This window comes from Arvicanthis niloticus, chromosome 13, assembly GCF_011762505.2.
Source record: "Arvicanthis niloticus isolate mArvNil1 chromosome 13, mArvNil1.pat.X, whole genome shotgun sequence".
Lineage (NCBI taxonomy): Eukaryota > Metazoa > Chordata > Mammalia > Rodentia > Muridae > Arvicanthis > Arvicanthis niloticus.
Genome location: NC_047670.1, coordinates 48,570,831 through 48,591,758, shown reverse-complemented (window position 1 = coordinate 48,591,758; position 20,928 = coordinate 48,570,831). Strand labels below are relative to the sequence as shown.

Genomic DNA, 20,928 nt, shown 5'->3' with positions numbered 1-20,928 from the left:
GCAAAGGAGTCACAGAGCTTATAGCAACCAGTGACAAAAGGCAAGCAGGTGAGAAAGCTAATAGGCAGGGACCTGGTATTCTGGCTATAGAATAAGGAACAAGTAGTGTAGTTTACTCAGTAACACTATGCCCTGCCTACTAGTGAATGGAGTTGATACACAATATGGTAGCCATGTTGCTTCAGTGGAAGAGAAACTTCTGATTTGGTAGACAGTAACTTCAGTTTTTATAATAAAGATAGATTTCAAGTATTTGTCAAATTTAGTAAAAGATAACAAATTATATGACTCTGTACTGTGGTTTTTGATTGTGTAAGTTATGCAGTTTTATATAGAGTATTTTTAGCTAAAAAAACAAAAAAATAAAATAAAAGACATTGTGTTAAGTTCTGATATTTGTTTTGGTATAAACCCTGTGTTCTAGGAAAATTTTTATTTGGTACTTATATAGTAAATACTTATGGAATAGGAAGATGTCCTCCTTATGAATAAAAACCAAAGAAATAGCTGAAAAAATGTAGAACTCCTATTTAAAAAACATGTATTATCATTATTTGTATTGTATGATTGCATGTGCTTATGATTGGAAAGCCACGTGTCACACATTGCCAACATGGAAATTAAAGGAGAATAATGTGAAGTCAGTCCTCTCTCTCCTTTCACTTTACATAGATTTCAGGGACCAAACTCAGGCTGCCAGGCAAGCTCTCCCTTACTCACTGAGCCATTTTCTCAGCCAGTGGGAGACCATTTTTCCTGTGTGTGATGCTTTCCAAAAATTTTAAACTATACTTGCATTTTTTTAAGTGTCACTAAATTTTTTCAGTCTATTGAATAGCAGATAATATACAATAGCCATGTGTTCACATACTTCTTAACTCTTTTTTTACATGCTATAAGATTTAGAAGGTTAAAATGCTACTATACATTTTAAATTAGTTTTTATTTTGTACATTCATTAGTGTGTGTGTATGTATGTATGTATGTATGTATGTGTATATGCATACATACATATCTGTAAACACACACATGCCCCAGTGTTGCACTTGTATCCAACAGAAGACAAACTTGTCAGAATCCACTCTCTTTTTACCATTGTGGATTCAAGGAGCAGACTCAGATCGTCAGGCTTGGTGGTGATCACCTTTACCTGTTGAAGTGTCTTGCTGACCCTTAATTTGTTTTAAAGAGAAAAATTTAGTTTTTTGTTGCATGGTTCTTTATAACTTTTGGACAATTCTTTACAGTCTAGTGTTTAAGCCTTTACATTACACATTGCATAGTATTATATAAATAGCTCTAAGTCACCTTTGTGAGCAGCTTTGTCCAGGTACATCTGTCATTCTTCATTTGTCTGTTTTTAAATTGATTAATTAGCTGATTGAATATTTCTTCCTTTATTTATATTTTATATTTTGTATTTTGTGGTGCTGGAAATGAAACAGAGAGCCTCAAATGTGCTAAACAAGTGTTCTGTCATTGAGCTACACCCCCAGCCCAATTGTCTGTTTTAATTTCTGGTCTTAGAAGCATTAACACAGCCTGTTTATATTCAGTGCCTTTTAAAAAAGACTCCAGTTTAAAAAAAAAAAAAAACAAAAAACAAAAAAAACCCCACCTGTTTAGAATGGTGCTGGCCTTCCTAATCTGAGGCAGATGTAGATTTCTGTTTGACAAGGGCAAGTGTGTAGTCCTGGTAGAACAGTACTTAACCTCTGTCTGTTCTGTTACAGGTTGGCCAACAGTGAAAAGCAAGGCATTCGGACACATGCAGTCTCTGTGTCAGGTAAGTATCTTTAGGTGGAGACCTTGGAGAGTAAGCTGTGAGGAGAAGGATGTAGATGTCACTCTCTGTTCAGTTCACTTGCTTAGAAAGCACCTGTATGGTTTTACTGTTGTGAGATGGCTAACCATGTGGACTTTATTGTAGATGCTGCTATGATCCTATATGCTGCTCACTAGTGTCCACAGGGATCCATATTGTTTCAATGCCATGTCGTGTTTAGAATGAAACCTTACCTTTTTAAGTTGTCATTATAGTTTATCTTTATTGAGTTTAGCGGGATTTAACAATACTTTGTATTGTGTGTTTGAAGTTCAAAATACATGATTTTTTAAAAAATAGTTTCACAGTTAACATAATGGTTATTTAATACAGTTAAGATATTACATCAGCATTATCTTAACTATTTGTTGGTATGGTGACTTTCATGTTATGTTTTCAAAGTGTATGTGCCTCCTTTTTCTCATCTAAACATGTGGAGAATAAAAAAATTTTAGGGAGGAGCAGAAAAAGACACCTTCCAAGGGTCCCAGCTGTATATCTTAATATACGTTATACCCTACTTTCATACATGTATATAATTCCACATGTATACATGTTATCACACACTATCTGTTCTCAGCTATGCCTGTGAAAATAAAACCTTCTGGTATATTCATTACATGATAGATAATACTTAATTCCTGTTCATTTGTTTTGAGTCTTTTTTTTTTTTTTTTTTGAAATTTAATTTGTAGTTTTGCCCAATTGCTCCTGGATCTTTTTTTGGTACCCAAAATAATAGTGTATCTGTTTGTTCTCTTTCCTCCCGAAAACATCCCACAAATCTTCACTCAACAGGTTTTTGTGATACACACCAGGCAGAGTCATTCTGTCAGTGGGCAACACTATAAATACTCCAATGGCCTAGAGCCAACAGCTACTTCTTAGCAGAGTACAGAGAAGCTCTTGGTACTGGATTTGGTCTCACTGGACAGTTTCAGGGCTACTGCATGTTCTCTAGGACATGTCAGTTATTTGAGAGCCTAAGCCATGACTTGGGAGTAAATCTAGAGTGTTAGGTTTGTCATCAGCCTTTTATACAGTTCTTATTTGGCTTGTGGTGTATATACGTATTGATTTTGTGAACTCACCAGACCTCATAGTTTTTTTGTGTTGGAAGGGAAAAGGCTCAAATGCCATAGAAGAAGTCCTGAGGAAAGAAGCAGTCTAAGCCTCGGAGGGTGATTCTTAAGTGTTGTCTATAGGATAGATGGGTTAGGTTTAAGTACCACTTACAATTGAGGCAATGAAATGTATATGCCCCGTGGAAAAGCTACTTCAGGTGAAGCCTAGGAACTGATGACTATGTTTGCCACAATATCCACAGTTGCTCAAACACAGGAGTGAGCTCAGACTTCTCTTGTGCTTGGGAATATCATCATTCTCCTATTTACCTTTGGGTGTTATGTAGGTCCAAGGCCCTATGGTTCTCCTATCATCTTTCTTCACGTTGGTGCCTCGGTTTCCTTCAGTAGTTGGTCAGCATCAAACCTCTGCAGTTTACTTTCCTGCCAGTCCCTCCTATTTGACACCTTCATGCCCAGAAAGAAAAAGTTGGCCATTTGTTGTTGTTGTTTAAAACAAATCTTACTTTATAGCCCAGGCTGTCCTGAAGTTGTTGGTGTTCTTACTGAGTCCTAAATGCTAGGATTACTGGTATGCACTGCCATACCTGAGTGGCTGGGTTTTAGTGAGTGCTGTGTTTTTGCTTTATGTTCTGTGTTCTTTTCTATGAATTAACTCATGAAGTCCTTCTTTCTTGTTTTTTTTTTTTTAAATGATGTATTTATTTATTTTATGTATATGAGTACGCCATTGCTCTCTTCAGACATACCAGAAGAGGGTGTCAGATCCCATTGCAGATGGTTGTGAGCCACCATGTGGTTGCTGGGAATTGAACTCCAAGGACCTCTGGAAGAGCAGTCAGTGCTCTTAACCACTGAGCCATCTTTCCAGCCCCATGAAGTTTTTCTAACAAACTGCTGAGATCATCTGTCTTAGTGTACAGATGATGAAACTAAAGGCCAAAAGGTTACAAAATTTGCTGAAGATACACAGTAAGCAAAAATAGAATTATTGTGCAAACTTGGATAATAGCCTCAAATTCTGTTTTAATTTCTTAGGATTCCTGGAGTGTCTAAGGGGGAGGGGTGAGTTTCTGTCTCTGATTTACTTCTTTCAGAAAAGTTCTTAGTAAAAATTCTGTGCCTACCAGATGACACTAAGACTCAGTCAGACACTGTCATGTCATCCCTTGGCCTAGGCCTGCCTTTCCCCTCTCCATCTTTTCCTTGGCCTTGTTGTTTCTCATTCACATTATGCTGGGGATTGTGGTCACCCTCTTCTGTCTTGTTCTTTTTTTCCTTACACAAAAACTTTCTGTCTCTAAAAGCTGACGGGCAGTACTTCAGTCCCAGACCAGGCAGATAGAAGTGCTCAGTGTCCAGGAGCAAACAGCAACAGCTGGTGTTTTAGCCCTGTTGGTCCTGTTGATCAGATCATCTACTACTTGCTCCTAGGCCGAGTCAGGTTTTTAAATCCTGTCTTCACAGACTGTAAAGCAGTGCCCACCTAGCCTGAAGCCTGTGCACAGTGAATCCAAGTGCTGGTCTAGCATCCCTGTGAGTGTTTTTGTTAGTTTGATACTGACTGACAGTGCTGTGCTATAATCCTATCCCAAGATTATTTCTTGACTTTGCTGTGTGTTTCTGATGTGTATTGAGATGCTGACCCTCTGCACAACATTTTATTTTTGCTGAGCCTGTGGTCTTCTATATCTGTCTGCTACCACAATGAGCCTGCTTTGTGCAGGCCAGTTGAGTGGGCTGTGGGCTGTGTGGTCACTTTCCTGTTACACCCTACCTCACTTACCCATGACACGTCCTACCAGGTGGACATCAATACATTCAGCAAATGCTTGCTGTGTGGTGCCTTAGGTTAGTTGTTAAAGGGTTTACCTTTGAAATTTCAACTATTTCACTATAGAAATGAGACTGACAGACTCTCACAGAAACACCTACTAGAGTAATGGTTCCTGAGGCATGTTATTCAGAGTTAAGCAGATTTAACAAAAACAAAATAACTAATCTTTTTTTTTTTAATGCCTTTTGTGAGTTCAGGTTGAACTTGAGCCTAGTCTATAAGACCAGTGCTCTAGGCTGTCTTCAGGGATCTGCAACTATGCCCTGAGTGAATGCTGCTGAAACAGGGTCGGTGTAAGGACACTTCCCAGATCATAGAATACAGCTGATTTCAAGTATTTTGAAGGCTTAACTGTGTTTGGGTTTTTTTATATTTGAACTTTCTAAGAATAAGCAGACCCTATATTGAGCCCTCAAACCTCAACTGAGTAGAAGTTCATGATGGTTGCCATTGTTATTCTATGGTCCTTGTTCAATGTTAGACCATGCAAAACCAGACTATAGATTACAAATTATCTCTTTTATATATGTCCATGGAAATGACTACAGTGTTGTTTTTTTAATCTGACAGAAGTATTTGTTTTGATATCATTGAACTTTCTGTGCTTAAAGGACAGATGTACTATTAGACAACTTATTTTTAGTATTATTGCACATGTAAAATGCTTATAACAGATTGTTTTAGTTATTATTTTACTACACATAATTCTATTTAGATAGAATTTCTTTTTAGTTATATTAAGTTAGTGACTAAAAATTATTCTATGAAGAAAACATTTAGCAAAATAAATGTTATTTGTATCAATTTGCTTCATTTCAACCCAGAACATCTCTATGGTTGAGTAGTTTGTGTATAGGTCTGGAGAAGCTGGCAGTTGATAATCATCCCTACATCTCTCTCCCTGTGGGCTCCTGCATGCTGAGTTTATTGTCCATTGATTGCTTTGCTGCTGTTTAGCAAATACATACTTACATACATAGGAATTATGTCTGACTATCCACAGTATTGCCTTGTTTATTAATATCCCTGCTTTAGAAATGAGGAAACCACACCTCTCAGCACTTAAGTGGCTTGCCAGGTTCATATAGTAGTGAGTAATAGAAAGCCCACTGTCAGCTTAGACCTTCAACTCCAGGAACTCATTCTCTTCGTTAGATGCCATTGATCATTGCAGAATCTGGATGTGCAGGGAGTAATATTTTAGCACGTGATTTCATTATAGCAATTTTCTCCATTCAACAGAATAATAAAATAAAAAAAAAGTACTGACTTTTTGGATTCAAAAGTCTGCCCTTTGTTCAGTTTGAAAGAGCTACTTATGCCTAATTTTACCATCTAGTTTCCATTGTAACAGTGCTATGCCTTCCCAAGTTGTCTATTCAATTGCCAAAATGTTGTCCTCCCCATTTGATATGAAGTCTCATCTCAAACTATGCAGCCCAGCCTGGCTTAGAATATACTATGATCCTCCTTTGTAAACATTCCTAGTACTGGAATTACAGGCATGTGCATTACAGGCTCTGAATGCTTGATTTAAACACTGTTCAGAATTTAACGATGTAGAGTGGGCAGCTCCTTCCTTAACTTTAGAATATTGCTAACTAGTGCAAAAGAAGTTCATTTGCAGCTAGCAGTTGTGGTGCACTACTTTAATCCCAGCACTTGGGAATTAGAGACAGGTGGATCTCTGAGTTCAAGACCAGTCTTGGTCTTACAGAATGAGTTCCAGGATAGCCAGGGATACACGGAAAAACCTTGTCTCAAAAAACAAACAAACAAATACAAGCAAAACAAAAGAGCCAGATGTGGTGGCACACATATAAAATCCCAGTTTTTCAGGAAGTTGAAACAGGAGGCTTACAAGTTTGAAACCAGCCTCTGCAAGAAGCCTTAGTGGTAGAACACTTACCTGCCATGTGCGAGTCCTATGTTCAATTCCTGATACTGCTTGAGGAAAGTTCATTGTTGTAATTATGTTCGTCGTGTTCATTATGTTTTTTATGATACATTACTGGTGATATGTGCAGAGTGATAGACATTAACTATTTTAAACATACTCTGAGAACTTGGAAAACTAGGAATTATTCTAGTCTTAGTGGTCTGACCTGGCAGTTTAGTTAAGGAGGAACTCTAAGGCATTAAGAAGTTTCCTTGTCTCTGGTATCTAGAGCCACTCTGGCTAGTGATGGTGTACACAGATAAGGGCAAGAGTGGTAAGAATAGTCCATCAGTGTTGCTTCTTGCCCATTCCTCCATCTTGATGTCATTAGAATTCAGCTTGCAACTAGTGAGATTTGAGGGTACTGCTTAATTACATCATTGTTTTCCTCTGTGGTTCCTGAGAGGTCTCAAGCACTCAGAGGTCACAGAAACTAGGAAACACCAGCATCGTAAGTTGACAAATAGTGTCCTATGAGAGGGCCAGGGATGGTGACTTCTTCTTCTTCCCCTGGCATTGAACTTCTTGTTTTCATATGTGGAAGGTGGTGCAGAACTGGTAGGCCTGCCTAGCATCGGATCACCTGAGCCACTTTCTCATTCAAAAAGGTTAGGCAATAAGGACTTCTGTCTTTACAAGTAGCCCTTGAGGGTCTGCCTCTTCAGCCCTATGGGGTTTGTTTCTTGTCTTCCCTAACAGCCTTCATACCAGGAGGGAAATAAAATGCTATACCAGATTATTTTAAACAAAAATACATTTTTGACTCTATAAAAGTGTGTGTTTTAGAATAGGCAGTGCTTAAGTATTCTTGGTTCACAAACCTTAATCTTCTGGCTAAACTGATGAGGACAATGATTAAATAAAATTCAATATAGATTGCAAGAAATCTATGCACCATTTCACTAATTATCAAACAAGTACTGTTAACATGGAAGAAAAGGAAAAATGAATCCCACCTGAGAGCTTCACATTGATAGTAACTGCATAGTAATTACGGGTTAAATTCAGACTTTGTGATGCAAGATAAGCCATAGAGGTAAATAGACAATATCAAATTCTTACTGTGTGTTTTGCCTTGGAGGAATTTCTTTAAATATTTTATCAGTGAGTGATTCAAGTATATACAAAAGAGAGGACAGAATTGTACATTGACTTTCTACATACACATCACCTAGAATCTGCAGCCAAAAGCTTACAACCAGTTTCATGTTAGTTTTACATCCAGCTCTTACATATGCCAGTAATCCTGTTATTATTCCAAAGCAATGGTTTTCAAGCTCCTTCCCCTCTAAATATAAAAATGTTATCAGGCATTCCGTGTGTTTAAATCCTATGTCTTGCATTGTTCTGCTCAGTTTTATCTAGACAATAGTGAAACAAGGCATTATTTTTCAGTTTCCTCCCTGCCACTTCTGTCTGTCAGCCAGGCCCTGCTGTTTGTTTCTAATGTTCTAGTTTTAATTTTCTTACTGTAACAAAATGTGCTGGCTAAAAGCAGTTTAGGTTTTTATTTGTGTATTTGTTGATTTATTTGACTTACACTTCAAAGTTACAGTCATCAAGGCAAGTTAAGCTAGGAGCTCAAGCAGATACCATGTAGGGATGCTGCCTGCTGGCTTGCTCATGCTCGTGTTCACCTTACTTCATAACAAGTTCTAGACCTGCCTCACTATATTTATATAGTGAGACACTATATAAATGAAAATTGTTCAGTGTGTTGGGGCTCAGCTCCAACCAGACCTCTGTAATGGTCTTTGTGAGTGGCTCACAAGCTATTGATATGCATACCTTGGCCACAAAGTGACAGTATGCAAATTTTATTGCCCCTCCTTTCTTTATTTGGTTGGAATACTTTATAGACACTCCCTAAGGGAGTTTTTCTATTTGAGAGACAGGAAAACAGCTTTTTATACATATGCCAGTTTGATTTGTTTGTTTTTACAGACAAGGTCTCACTATGTAATTCTGGCTCTCCTGGAATTCAGTATATAAACCAGGCTAGCTTTGAACTCACAGATATCCTCCCTCCTGTCTCTGACTTCAGAGTGCTGGGGTTAAAAGCAGGTACCACCATGCCCTGGTTTTGATGGTTAGTTTTAATTGTCAACACAGTGTAGAATCACCTTGAAAGAAAGTTTCAAATAAAAACTATTTATTTCAAGTTGGCCTGTGGCATTCTTGTGGAAAACTATATCTAAGTTATGTTCATTGAAGTGGGAGGTCATGCCCATTGTTGGCAGCAACATTCCTTAGATCTGAGTCTTGAGTTGTATACAAATAGAGAAAGGGGGCTAATCAGTATGAGCATGCAAAAATTCATTGTGTCTCTGATCTTGACTGTATATGAGTATTGCTTCAAGTAGTTTCTGCCTTGACTTCCCACAGGAATGGACCATAACCTGAAATTCACATAACTCCGTATTTAGGAGGTTTACCTAAATAAATCTTTCCCCCCTAAATTGCCTTTTGTCAACATAATTTATCACAACGTTCCTGTCCCCAACCCCAGCAGGATTTTCCTCTTGAGGGCTCAGTGCATCTTGGCCACTGGATGCCTTACTTGCTGGCTACTCTTCATGTCAAGGACTCAATACTGAGTATATGGATCACTGTTGTCAGTCTTTGTATCTCCCTTGTGTGATCTCTTTACTTTATGGATTAATTTAGTCTGTGGCCTATCTGCTTACCCCCTGCTCTTTGAGTACCTCATGCCTAGCACATTTGAGCTGATTCTTAGTGGCTTTGCTGAGCCTAGGCCTAGGCCTTTGCCCTTTCTCCATTGGCCTTCAGTGTCTCCTTCCAGTTCATTACACTGCAGATTCTGGTTGTCTACACATAAGACCTAAGTCCATGGCTTTATTTTGCTTAACACTGTTTCCTACACAGTGTGCCTAACTTATGATAGATGTTCAAAGCATGTAGCAAAAATAGTTATCTTCTGTAAGTTAGTAAACTCATGACCCTTTGTATGAAGCAGGTTAAACTCAGTATTACTCAAGAAACACATTTTAAAAACTGCTTCTTTTTCAGTCAAGATAAAGAATATTTACCTGTTAGAAATAGACTATATAATAAAGAACTAAGATAGGCTAGACATGGACAGTGGTTCCTCTCCGAGAAGTGAAAACTGTCAGTGTGAGTAGTGGAGCTGCTGTCTGAATTCAGACTGCCAGGTTTCTTATGTTTTTATTTTTTTTACCATATATTCTCAGAGAATGGTTCTAAGAATCATGAGTTAAAAACTGAGGGGTTTTTTTCTCAATTTTAATTTATTTCATATTGGCTTGGTTTGTATTTTTGTATTTCTTGATTTTTCTTTTTGTTTTTTGACATGGGGTCCTATGTAGCCCAGACAAACTTTGAGCTCCTGATCCTTCTGCCTCCACCTCTAAAGCTGTGAGATTATAAGTATTTACCTCCATATCCAGCTTAAGACATCCTATTATGTAGTCAGAGCATAATTCTCAATATCAGGAAATTAATACTGACAGATGTTGTCATTCATAGCTCATACCAGTTCATTGCAGGATTGTCCCCCATAGGTGTCTGGTCCTCATCTTCTCCCTGCCACCTTAGTCCATAATCCACCCAGCATCAAATGGAACATTTTATTATCTGGCCAGAGCTATTATGTAGGAAGTCTAGAAACTAAGAGTGGTTTCAGACCAAGCACTCAAATGATGTAGTCAGTAACTGCTAATTTGTACATTTTAGTTCTTCTCATTTCCCTTCTTAGTATGTTAATACTGATATTATTGCCTTCTTGATGGCCAGATTATTTTAACCTTCATTCTTCATGGGCCCACATTCAAGTCCAGACTGTTACTGATGGCACCCTGTGGTTGTACTGTCACACTGTGTCTGCTTGATTCTGATGTGTTGCTCTGCTGTCATTGCTGTACTGTAGCTACTCTGTGTCCTCACTGCTACACATAGAGTGTGGGTCCCTCATAAGCTTAAGCACATGGATGGGTGAATGAATGGATTGATGGTGGCAGCTTTGCAGCTTCTGTAGTCAGACATCGTCATCATCAGTTTATACTAAGATATTCCAGATCTTAACTGCTCATGAAGCTCTTACAATTTTCTAAGATTTCTTTCCTTATGGACAAATGTTAAATGGTGACAAATGCATAGACTGTTCTTGATCCTTAAGTTGTTCGTTAATATTTATTTATTTATTTATTTATTTATTTATTTATTTATTTAGCTTACTGGTTTCCCCTCCCTCCTTTTTGTTTTTAGTTGTGTTATTTGTTACTTGGCTGGCCTGAAGAGCTCATAGCTGTTAGTCATGTTTTGTTTTGTTTTGTTTTGTATTTAGCGTTAATCTTTAGTTAAACAAATAATTCTTTTTTAAGCTACAAGTCACTGATAGTAATAAAAGCATTTCAATTTTGTATTTGTTTTTATAGCTATAGTTTTAAATTTTACTGGTTGTTTTTTTTGTATTGAAATAATTTCTGTTTTTCTCTTTCTTCTCTTGCCTCTTTGTAAAGGAATCAATCACTGCCAACATAAAGTTAAGAAAGCTAGGCGCTTTCTCCCTTTGGTCTTCTGTTCTCTTGAACCTCCTCCAACGGGTACTGCACTGCACTCACACAGGCTTTCCTGTCAACCAAGGCACCTCACAAAACTAACTATAGCTAGATGCTTCTAGATTGTTCCAAGCAGTCAGTAGCCATACTGAATATCAATGTATGTGCTGTCCACTGCCCAGATGTGATAACTTGATAGGGCCGGTTTTGTGTCTTGCAATTGACATAATTTGTGCTATTGTCTTAACCAGACAGTCTTTTGTTGCCCATTTGCTGCTTTTAAATGCATGACAGGGCAAGAATTAGCTTCCTGGTGCCATTTCTGTTACCTTGTTTTCCTACAGGGGTTGTCAAGACCTGTTTCTGGTCTTGTGAATTTCCTAATACAGCATGTGGGACATGGTCCATATGAGCCCTGGGTGTATACATTCTATGTTCTGGGAGGCAGATGTTCAGGATAGATGAGGCAGCTGTGCCATTTGGAGGGTTTTCTAGTAAAGCAGTGATTTTTGCTGTAACTATTAAAGCAATTTTTTTAAAACATGCTTTAAAATTAGGAGTTTTGTACGAATTCCAATGGGAACCTGAATTGTCATTAAAGCCTTGAGAACCACACTTGCCGTTTATGGTAGTGTGGGCATGGCCTGCATCTGTCATGGGGGACTTCAGTTCACTGCCTCATCCAGTTCACTGCTTATCTTGTGGTGACCTTTTTGCTTACAGGGTAATCGTGAAGAGTTTCTTGTATCTGAAATGATACAAATGCTCCTTAAGGAAAGTGGAAGCTCCTTTAACATTTAACAATGATAGACAATGAAGTTACTTTTGCCTGGTGTGGTGGAAAGTAATTAAGCTCCACTGTTCTCCTGGTAACTGCATAATCTGTTGGCAGCTTAAAACTTTGCTTAATGGCTTTCAACTTCAGTAAGCACACTAGTACATTTTTTTAGCTTGTGAATGAACCTTGGGGTGATTTTGTTGTTTTCTTAAGCTTTGATTTACTTGTCATTTTAATAGTGTGTTTCCTTCTCTTTTCTCCTTCCTTCCTGTCCCTCCTACCCTTTGTTCCCTACTTCTTCCTTTGCATGCCACCTGGATCTGCAGATGAAATTAGTGGGGACGGTAATATTTATTTTCACATTTGTGTTACTGCTGTGAGATAATCATGTGTGCATGTATAGTAACTCTTATGAATGAGGTACTAAGAAGCAAAGACAGTGATCTTGAACAGTTACTCAACTGCGATCAATAGTCAAGGAAGCACTAGCACTATAATGATTACTTTTTCTTCAGCATTTAGTATATTTAAAATTTTTGGTGTTAGGTTTTATGTCTGCTTTGTGTTGTTCCTGCACACAATTTGGTGTATTAATTCCAGAAGATTAAGTTTTATAAACTAAAATAGAGGGAAATTAGTATTTTTCATTGTTGTTGAGTGACAGAATACCTTCAGTGGAGGATTTTACTGTTAGATGTAAACCTGGAGAGGATGAGCACACAGGATCACAGAACTCCAGAACAGAATGTGTTCCTTGTGGAATTGGAAGCTGGTGTGGAGCTTCACTTCTGGGGTGCTCTGTGAAAGTCAGGTGTCAGTCCCTGCTACTCTGGAATGTTTCCTGTGCTTCCTGACTACCTGCCAGCCCTCCTTCACCTCATCAGGCTGCATAGTTCACAGGTGGAGACATCAACCAGTAGAAACTAGAGGTGGGGCTCCAGGCTCTGCCTTCTCCATTGTCCCATTCTGTCACCATCTGACTTGAAAGTGACTTTAGCAGTCTGCCTCCCCATGAGAAAAGGCTCCAGTAGTCATTGTGAGGATGACTGCTAGGCACAGATGCAGACAACTATAAACAAGCATTGGTTACCACAGATGGTTGCAGTGCAACATTCATGTGTACTTTCCTCACACTTAAGTTCCTGGTACTGATTTTAGCTAGAACCAGGCTATGTTCCATCTTACAGGGAGTAACAGAGTTATATGTTCTTGGCTGGGGTCCATAAGAAAATAAGGCTCATCTGTTCTACTGCTGCCTCCTGAGATAACAATGTTTTTATGCTTTTAATAGTTATGGGAAAAATTTTAAAAGAAAACTAGTATGTAGGATGTCAGAATTATGTGAAACTCAAACTAGAGTATCCATAATTAAACAGTTTGGTTACAACATAGCCTCACGTATTTGTTGGCTTGGTACCTGTCCACCCAAGGTTGTAGTTTGAACAGCAAAGCCAAGTCCTTGCCACAGGAGTACAGTTGTAAAATATTTTTTCTTGCCTGGCCTCTTATAGAAAAAGTATTCCTCTTCCTGGTCTAGATCATGTAGTTGGTTAAGATTTTGAGTAAAATGGCCTTGTAGCTCCTAGAAAAGGCACTCTTTGTGATGTGATATACACGGTTTCTACAGAATTTATAACATGTCTGTTAACCCTGGCAGGATAAGACCCTGAGGGTGATTAGTCCTGAATTATCTAAATGAGCCAACCCCTGTGATGGTATTAGTGCTTGGCCTTGATGGTAAAGCACAGACACATACAGGTACATGCAAATGTATAAGCCACTTTCCAAGCCCCAGGAGCAGCAGGAAAGCCAGTCAAGAACAGTTGTCAGAGTTTTGGGTGCCTCCCTGCTCTAGCAGACATGCTTCCTGAGGGTTAGGAAGAGATGGATGCAGAGCTGTGTCCTACCCAACGTACCAGGAATCAACAGTTTCAGTTTCAGAGGGAAATTCTGAGCTCAGGCTTTTGTACATTGCTTTTCTCTATAGACCCAAGGACAGTATCTATGCTGCACCAGGGCACCCCTCACAAACTCCAGGCAAGCCTAATCATGCATCAAGGACACATGTGCCAGTGTGTGACCCTGTGATACCACTGTTTCAGAAGTAGCTTTGTTTCCTTTTACTGTGCTGTAACATGAGAACTTGTCTCTCATTTCTGAGCTATGACCTTCTTCCATTTCATATTGTAATACTGAAACATAATAAATTATAATAATATTCTAATATTTAGAAGTTCTTATTTTTATAATACTTATTTGCATTTTTCTAAGTTATTATATTTTATCCTATTTTTGAGATAGAGAATGTCCAGCCCATGCTGATGTCCAACTTGGTATGTAACCAAGGATAACATTGAATTTCTTATCTTCCTGTCTTCATTTTCTGAATGCTGAGGTTATGATATGTGCCACTATGACTAGTTTCATGAGGTGCTGGGGACTAAACTTGGCGCCTTGTGTATGCTAGGTATACTAACTGCACTATATTCCCAGCCCCTTATTTTATTTTATTTTATTTTAAGGCAAAGTATTGCTTGTGTTGTCTAGGTTGGCCCCAAATGTTCCTCCCACCTCAGGCTCAGGCCTAGTTGGGATGGCAAGCATATATAGCTGACTTTTGAGCCTTGAACTTATAAGCCTATGATCCCAAAAAAGTTTACAGGTCTGATGAACTTTTCTGTCAGTGTCTCTGAAGCAAAATTGTGCCCAAAAATACATATTTCAATAGCCTCAAAGCAGAAGGTTATCTGGTCTCACAAGTATAGTTGTGTGTGTGTGTGGGTGGGTGGGTGTGGGTGTGGGTGTGTGTGGGTGTGTGTGTTAGGTATGTAGTTTATGTAGTTTTTCTTTTTTAGTTTATGTAGCTATGGCTGTCCTGGAACTCAGTATATAGAGTTCAAGCTGGCCTTGTACTCACAGAACATCCTCCTACCTTCTTTAGTACTGGAATCAAAGGCATGGGCCACCACACTTTGAAACATTCTAAATACTTTGAAAGGTAATAAAAGCTGATGTATGACATCTTAGAGCTAAGGATTTATGAGCTATATTGAGACCCATTAGCTCTCTCAGTTTGTGCATGTGAACAAGGATCTGCTGAGAGCTGTGTGACTAGTCACAGTACTGGTCAGTCTTATCAGCTCGGGGACCTTTTTCCCAATCACATCAAGTGAAAACTGTGGGCCCAGGTCCTCCCCCCATTTTTTCTTATTTTGGTGCCCAGATCTCCGAGCCTTTACCTTTTTGACTTTCTGTGTTGCTCCTGTGATGCCATTATTCAGGGGGTATTTTCTGGCTGGTTTCTACACTGTGCTATAATAACTTTCCCTGGTTTCTCCTCCTTGTGCTCTGTGTGTATCAATCCATAAAGCACATATACGGCTCTTATAAGTCATCAGAGATTTTATGTTGAACTCAAATAAATTTTTTAGAAAATATATAGGGCTGGAAAGATAGCCCAGAGGTCGAGAGAACCGTCTGCTCTTCTAGAAGTCCTGAGTTCAGTTCCCAGCAAACACATGGTGGCTTATAACCATCTGTAATGGGATCTGGTGCCCTCTTCTATCCTGCAGGTATACATGCAGGAAGAATGCCTTGTACATAATAAATCTAAAAAAAAAAAAAAGAAAGAAAGAAAGAAAGAAAGAAAGAAAGAAAGAAAGAAAGAAAGAAAGAAAAGAAAATATACAAACCCTTTCTGTTTTCTTGTTTAGGGGTTTTGTTTTGAGGTGAAATGTCACTCTAAGCCCAGGCTAGCCTCAAACTCATGAATGATTCTATTCCCTTAACCTCCTAAGTGCTGAGATTTCAGGAGTGAGCCACTATGCCTTGCATGTATAGGTTCTTTTAATTTTGTGAACTAACTGAAATGTAGGTGATATTATTTTCCCAAATCCATATTGATGCTAGCCTGCTGTATATAAGTCATTTCCATTTTTGCCTTCTGAATTGATTCAAGATTGTTATGTCCTGGGGCGGGGGTAAACTTGTTTTGTAGGCACTTGAGTTAAAAGTACTGACTGAAAAGGTCTTCAGACAGGAACTACTTACCTAAGATAGTCCTCATGAACAGTAGCATTAGGAGTCCCTGCCATTTCTCAGTTCCTGTTAACATCAGTTCCTATCATCATAACCCCACAGGTGCATACTCCTCTCTTATACACATGAAGGCATGACTGTGGCATAGGCAGGTAAACAGACAGGGTACAGTCTGCCCTGCTGTTTGTTTTCTCTGTGACCCTACATAAGTTTCTCGAGTCCTGGGAATACACTGTGCTAACTGTGTTACCACAGTGCATTCATCCTCATTGCTTAGCACATAGCTTCTGAGCATGTGCTTTGTGTCAGATACTATGCTTGATGCTGAGGACACTGAGGAGAAAAAGGACACATGGGGACGATGCTCCAGTAGACTCTGCTCTGGAGAGGTGGCATATAGGCGTCAAAATAGCAAACTAATATGTGATACTTACAGAACAACAGTAGAGAATTCAGAATAAGGAATGGGGATAGTTTGAGGAAAACTTTGAAGCAAGGTATGGCAGCAGAAACCAAAACTAGCTGTGAGCCCACATAAGCTATTTTTAGGACGTAGTAAGACTCAGTTGAGGTCACCGCTATTGGTGTCATCATCTGTTTCACACCCTTCATTCAGACAGAAGACTCCGGTTACCTAAGAGAATTCACTTTGGGATGAGCTTGCTGTGTTCTTCTGTTACCCAGGAATTTGTGCTGCAGTGGCTTTGAGGCATTCAGTTTATAAGGCAGTATGACGATTAAGTCTACTACATTAAATAATGAACAGAAAGCAATTGGCAGAGACTAATCTGAGTGGTATGTTGCTTCCATGGCTCAGCTATTGGAGTAGACTCCTTCTCACCTGGTCATGTTTTTAGAGAACAGCTCCCTCCAGCCTCCAGCTTTTCTTTTATTGGCTGTGGTACACTAAAAGCAAAGTAGCAGGCCTACAGGGTATCAAATATCTGAGAACCCAGTAAGGGAGGCAAGAAGAGAAGGTTGCATTTCAGATTCATTAAATTTTTGCTTTAGGGGCTTGGAGAGGTGGCTCAGAGGTTAACACTGACTGCTCTTGTAGAGGACAGTTCTGATTTCCAGCACCTACATGATAACTCACACCATGGGCACCAAACATACATATGAAACTAAATTAAGCCTAGTGTGGTGGCACATTCCTTTAATTCTAGCACTCGGGAGGCAGAGGCACTCTGTGAGTTCAAGGCCAGCCTGGTCTGCAAAGCAAGTCCACAACAGCCAAGAAATATTTGAAAATATCTTGAAATATTTGAATATCTTTGAAATATCAAGAAATATTTGAAAATATCTTAAAAAATAAAACAGAATAACTAAATTAAAAAATGCTTTGCTTTAATTCTATATACACAATGCTTATAAACACATGAGGATATTATAGAGTATGCATCTGTCTAGGATTTAGGAGAACTGATTTATTGGTGGTGTTTTTTTCCCCAGCCAGATTCTTTTTTTTTAAATTTTTAATCCCTTTTAGTGCTGACTACACATTCAGAACTGCATTCTTCCCTGTAGAGCAGTGGTTCTCAATCTTTCTAATGGTGCAACCCTTTAATACAGTTCTTTATGTTGTGGTGACCCCCAGTCATAAGATTATTTCATTGCTACATAGTAACTGTAATTTTGCTACTGTTATGAAGCATAATGTGAATATCTGATATACAGGATATCTGACACTTGACACCTGCGGGTGCCATGACCAACAGGTTGAGAACCAATGCTTTAGAGGTTTGGTGGCTGTGGTTATCCTGCTGCAGCACATACAGTGTCAATTTCCTCACCACTGGAAAGACTGCTTTCTGGAGTATCCTTGATTTGTGTGCTTTTGATCTCAGTGGTGGACAGGAGAAAGCACTTGCAGCCCCAGGGATTCAGTGTAGGTGTTAAGCTGGTTCTCTGAGAGCTTTGTCAGCAGCTTGGCAGGTCCTCTCCAGCTTTCAGAGAGGCTTATTAGCAAGTGGAAGTCTTCTCCAGAGGGAATCAACCAGAATCCACCTAACTGCCTTCCCAGCACTCAGTAGTGGCAGTTTTCTCCACGAGTGTTTTTTTTTTTTTTTTTTAAACTTTCCCAGTACTACCATGGGGGTTAAATTGCTGCATTTACCAAAAGGAATTAGTGAAAGCATGAATATATCCACCTTATATCAAAAGTAGCTCAGTTTACTATGCAGTTTGTTTGTTCTTATTCTTTTTACTAGATCTTTTGCCTGGATAAAAAGACACCAAAAGATAAATTCTTGTATTGTGTGGGTTAAAAAAAAAAAAAGAATAAATGCAATAAATCACCCCAGTGTAGTGCCCTCAGAAATTGGGTCATTATGTATTCTCGAGAAGCTCAGAATTGTCCTGGCAGGATAAATGGAGTGAATTGGACTCCATTTGAGGATATCTGTGTCACTTGGGAACTCCCACCAGGCCTGAGTGTGGTTCAGATGTGCATTTGCTGTAGTTGAAGGAGAGCATTGGAGTAAGCAGATATCTCCTTTGGATTTTGTAGTACTTAATTAACATCCTTCTGGTTTCCATAAGGATTATTAGCCTGTTTGCCTTCTGATAAATAAGTGTGTGTGATGACATGTTGGGCCATAATGGCACTTTTCTTTTTATAATTATATGTGAGCCAGATCTGAATCCTAGTATTCTGTGACGATATGCACATTGTGGGTTTGGGGCACAGAATCCTGTTGTTTGAAATTATGTTGAAGGCCAATCAGTCAAGCATTTTAATTCACCCAACCTGTCTTGTTTCCTTCCAGAGACAGATGACTATGCTGAGATCATTGATGAGGAAGACACATACACCATGCCCTCGAGTAAGTACGCTGCTTGCTTCTCACAATGAGAAAGAAGCTTTAGAGTGCATCTGTCATTTGAACACCTAACAGAAATGTTCTTTCAACTTTTAGGTAGAAGTCTTTGTGCCTACCCTACAGTCAGAAGCTTGAAATGCAGATACCAGAAATAATTTTATTCATTTAGAATTTAGATATTCTATTTAGAAAAATATTCTGTTTAGAATAGAATTTTAGTCATATCATTTTTCGGCTCTGTGATAATGTAATCTTCATTGATTATTTTGCCTTGATAGAAAATGAGTATTATTTCAAGTTTAAATGTATAGGTACTCTTGCATAATATTTTTAAAGTGTCCTTATTTGGATTTTCTGTATGCATTAGGGAGATATTATGAAAATCAAGAAAAAACAAGCAGGCCTCTGAGGCCTATAGTTCTCTGCTCGTGTCTACCTACCTTTTAAGAGTCCCTTTAATTTAACAGCTGGATGCAGGAACTACTGAGATGTAGTGTGTAGGTTTGGGCTGCCAACAGCAACTTAAGACAATGAATTCAACTTGAATTTACCATTTTGACAAGCCTTTAGTGATTTCTCCATTTCTTCAGAGAGCCCACATTTGTGTCTTTGTTATTTATAATTGACCAGGAAATACAAACATCTTTTATCCAGAATTTATGGAATACATATTTAAATGTCTTTGAGTTAACTCAAAGATGGTTAATTGTTATATGTGTTTAGTTTCTCTTTTATTCATTTGTGCTTAAAGTAATTAAGTAAATATTATTGAAATGTACTCTCCACATTTGTTGTTGTTGTTTATCTAATTGCTATTAGCAATTTCTAAGCAAGGTCTTCCACTTTTTTTCTCTCTCTTAATTGCAATACAGAAAGCTATGGAATAGATGAAGGTAACAGGATCCTTTGATGTAACTGCATTTGCTTGCAATTGCCACGATGGAGTGATGGGGGTGTTTCAGTTTCAGTTAATATGTTTTCAGACTCGTTGTCATTGGTTTACTCATACTGTTAAATCAGTGGAATTACTGGCTAAATCGATTTTAAAGAGGAAGGAAACAGCTGTCTAAAACTTGGGGGTGATCTGTCTGATTTAGTTTTCTCACCCAGGAATCTGTTAACTCTTGCTGTTATGTTGGTCACACCAGAGATGGAACATATGTTCCAGGGTAGGCATGGGATGATTCTCGTGCTTAAAGTATAGCCCAATCCAGCTAGAGTTTGGTTTTTTTGCATTCCTAGTAGATACTTTATTTCCATGGGGCTCAGCAGCCTGCTAAATAATTTGGTGTAACTCATGATTTAACTTCTTAATTGAAGCACATACTCTCAGATACTTGTGCAGGTATATTCAGTTCAACGTCATCTAATTTTGAAATTCACTTCTAGAAACTACCTCTTTAAACTCTTTTAGCTCCATAAATAATCTAGAGATAGGACTATAATGAAATGGAAAACTCTTAAACTTTCAAAACCTAGTTTACTCAAAAAGTTTAATGTTGCTTCTGTACTTAGAAATTGTAATTATTTAAAAAATAATTGCTTTAATAATTTTAGAGCCTTCATATATTAATACCTAAACCAGTGGTGATTATTAATTATGCATATAATGCAGTATTTAGAGCAATTATTTAGAAAATTATCAGATAACCAAATAAGTCGGAGATTTCTAAGCACAAAATGGGCTTTAAAAAAATCTACCATCAGTCAAACTCACTGTTTGGTAGTTCTGCGAGTACCATGACTGATTACTAATAGTCTTTAAAATAATGTTTAAGAGGGTTCCGCTCTGTTCAAACATTTATGTTGATATGCTGCAAATTAAAATGTATTCATGAATGATAATTAGATAAATATATCTATTGTGCTATAACCACATTTGGAATTCTGTGCCAGTTTATTTATGTGTGGGCCGTGTTTTGCAGCCAGGGATTATGAAATTCAGAGAGAAAGAATAGAACTTGGACGCTGTATTGGAGAAGGTCAGTTTGGAGATGTACATCAAGGCGTGTACCTGAGCCCAGTAAGTCCTTACCACTACCAGAAATAAAGACTGATTTTTGACG

The 20,928-nt window shown here is 38.3% G+C and overlaps 1 protein-coding gene across 24 annotated transcripts in view; it reads left to right on the top strand.

The window, feature by feature from the left end:
• Ptk2 (protein tyrosine kinase 2) overlaps window positions 1–20,928 on the top strand; it is a 205,413-nt gene that overhangs the window by 118,444 nt on the left and 66,041 nt on the right. For 11 of the 24 annotated variants that reach the window (XM_076911458.1, XM_076911470.1, XM_034516088.2 and 8 more), the window contains 6 exons: window positions 1,734–1,786; window positions 11,186–11,269; window positions 12,329–12,346; window positions 18,809–18,865; window positions 19,735–19,755; window positions 20,788–20,885. In XM_076911458.1, coding sequence (XP_076767573.1) covers window positions 1,734–1,786; window positions 11,186–11,269; window positions 12,329–12,346; window positions 18,809–18,865; window positions 19,735–19,755; window positions 20,788–20,885 — 331 coding nt within the window. The remainder of the gene's footprint in view (window positions 1–1,733; window positions 1,787–11,185; window positions 11,270–12,328; window positions 12,347–18,808; window positions 18,866–19,734; window positions 19,756–20,787; window positions 20,886–20,928) is intronic. The other 13 variants (XM_076911473.1, XM_034516102.2, XM_076911463.1 and 10 more) reach the window with 5 other exon arrangements.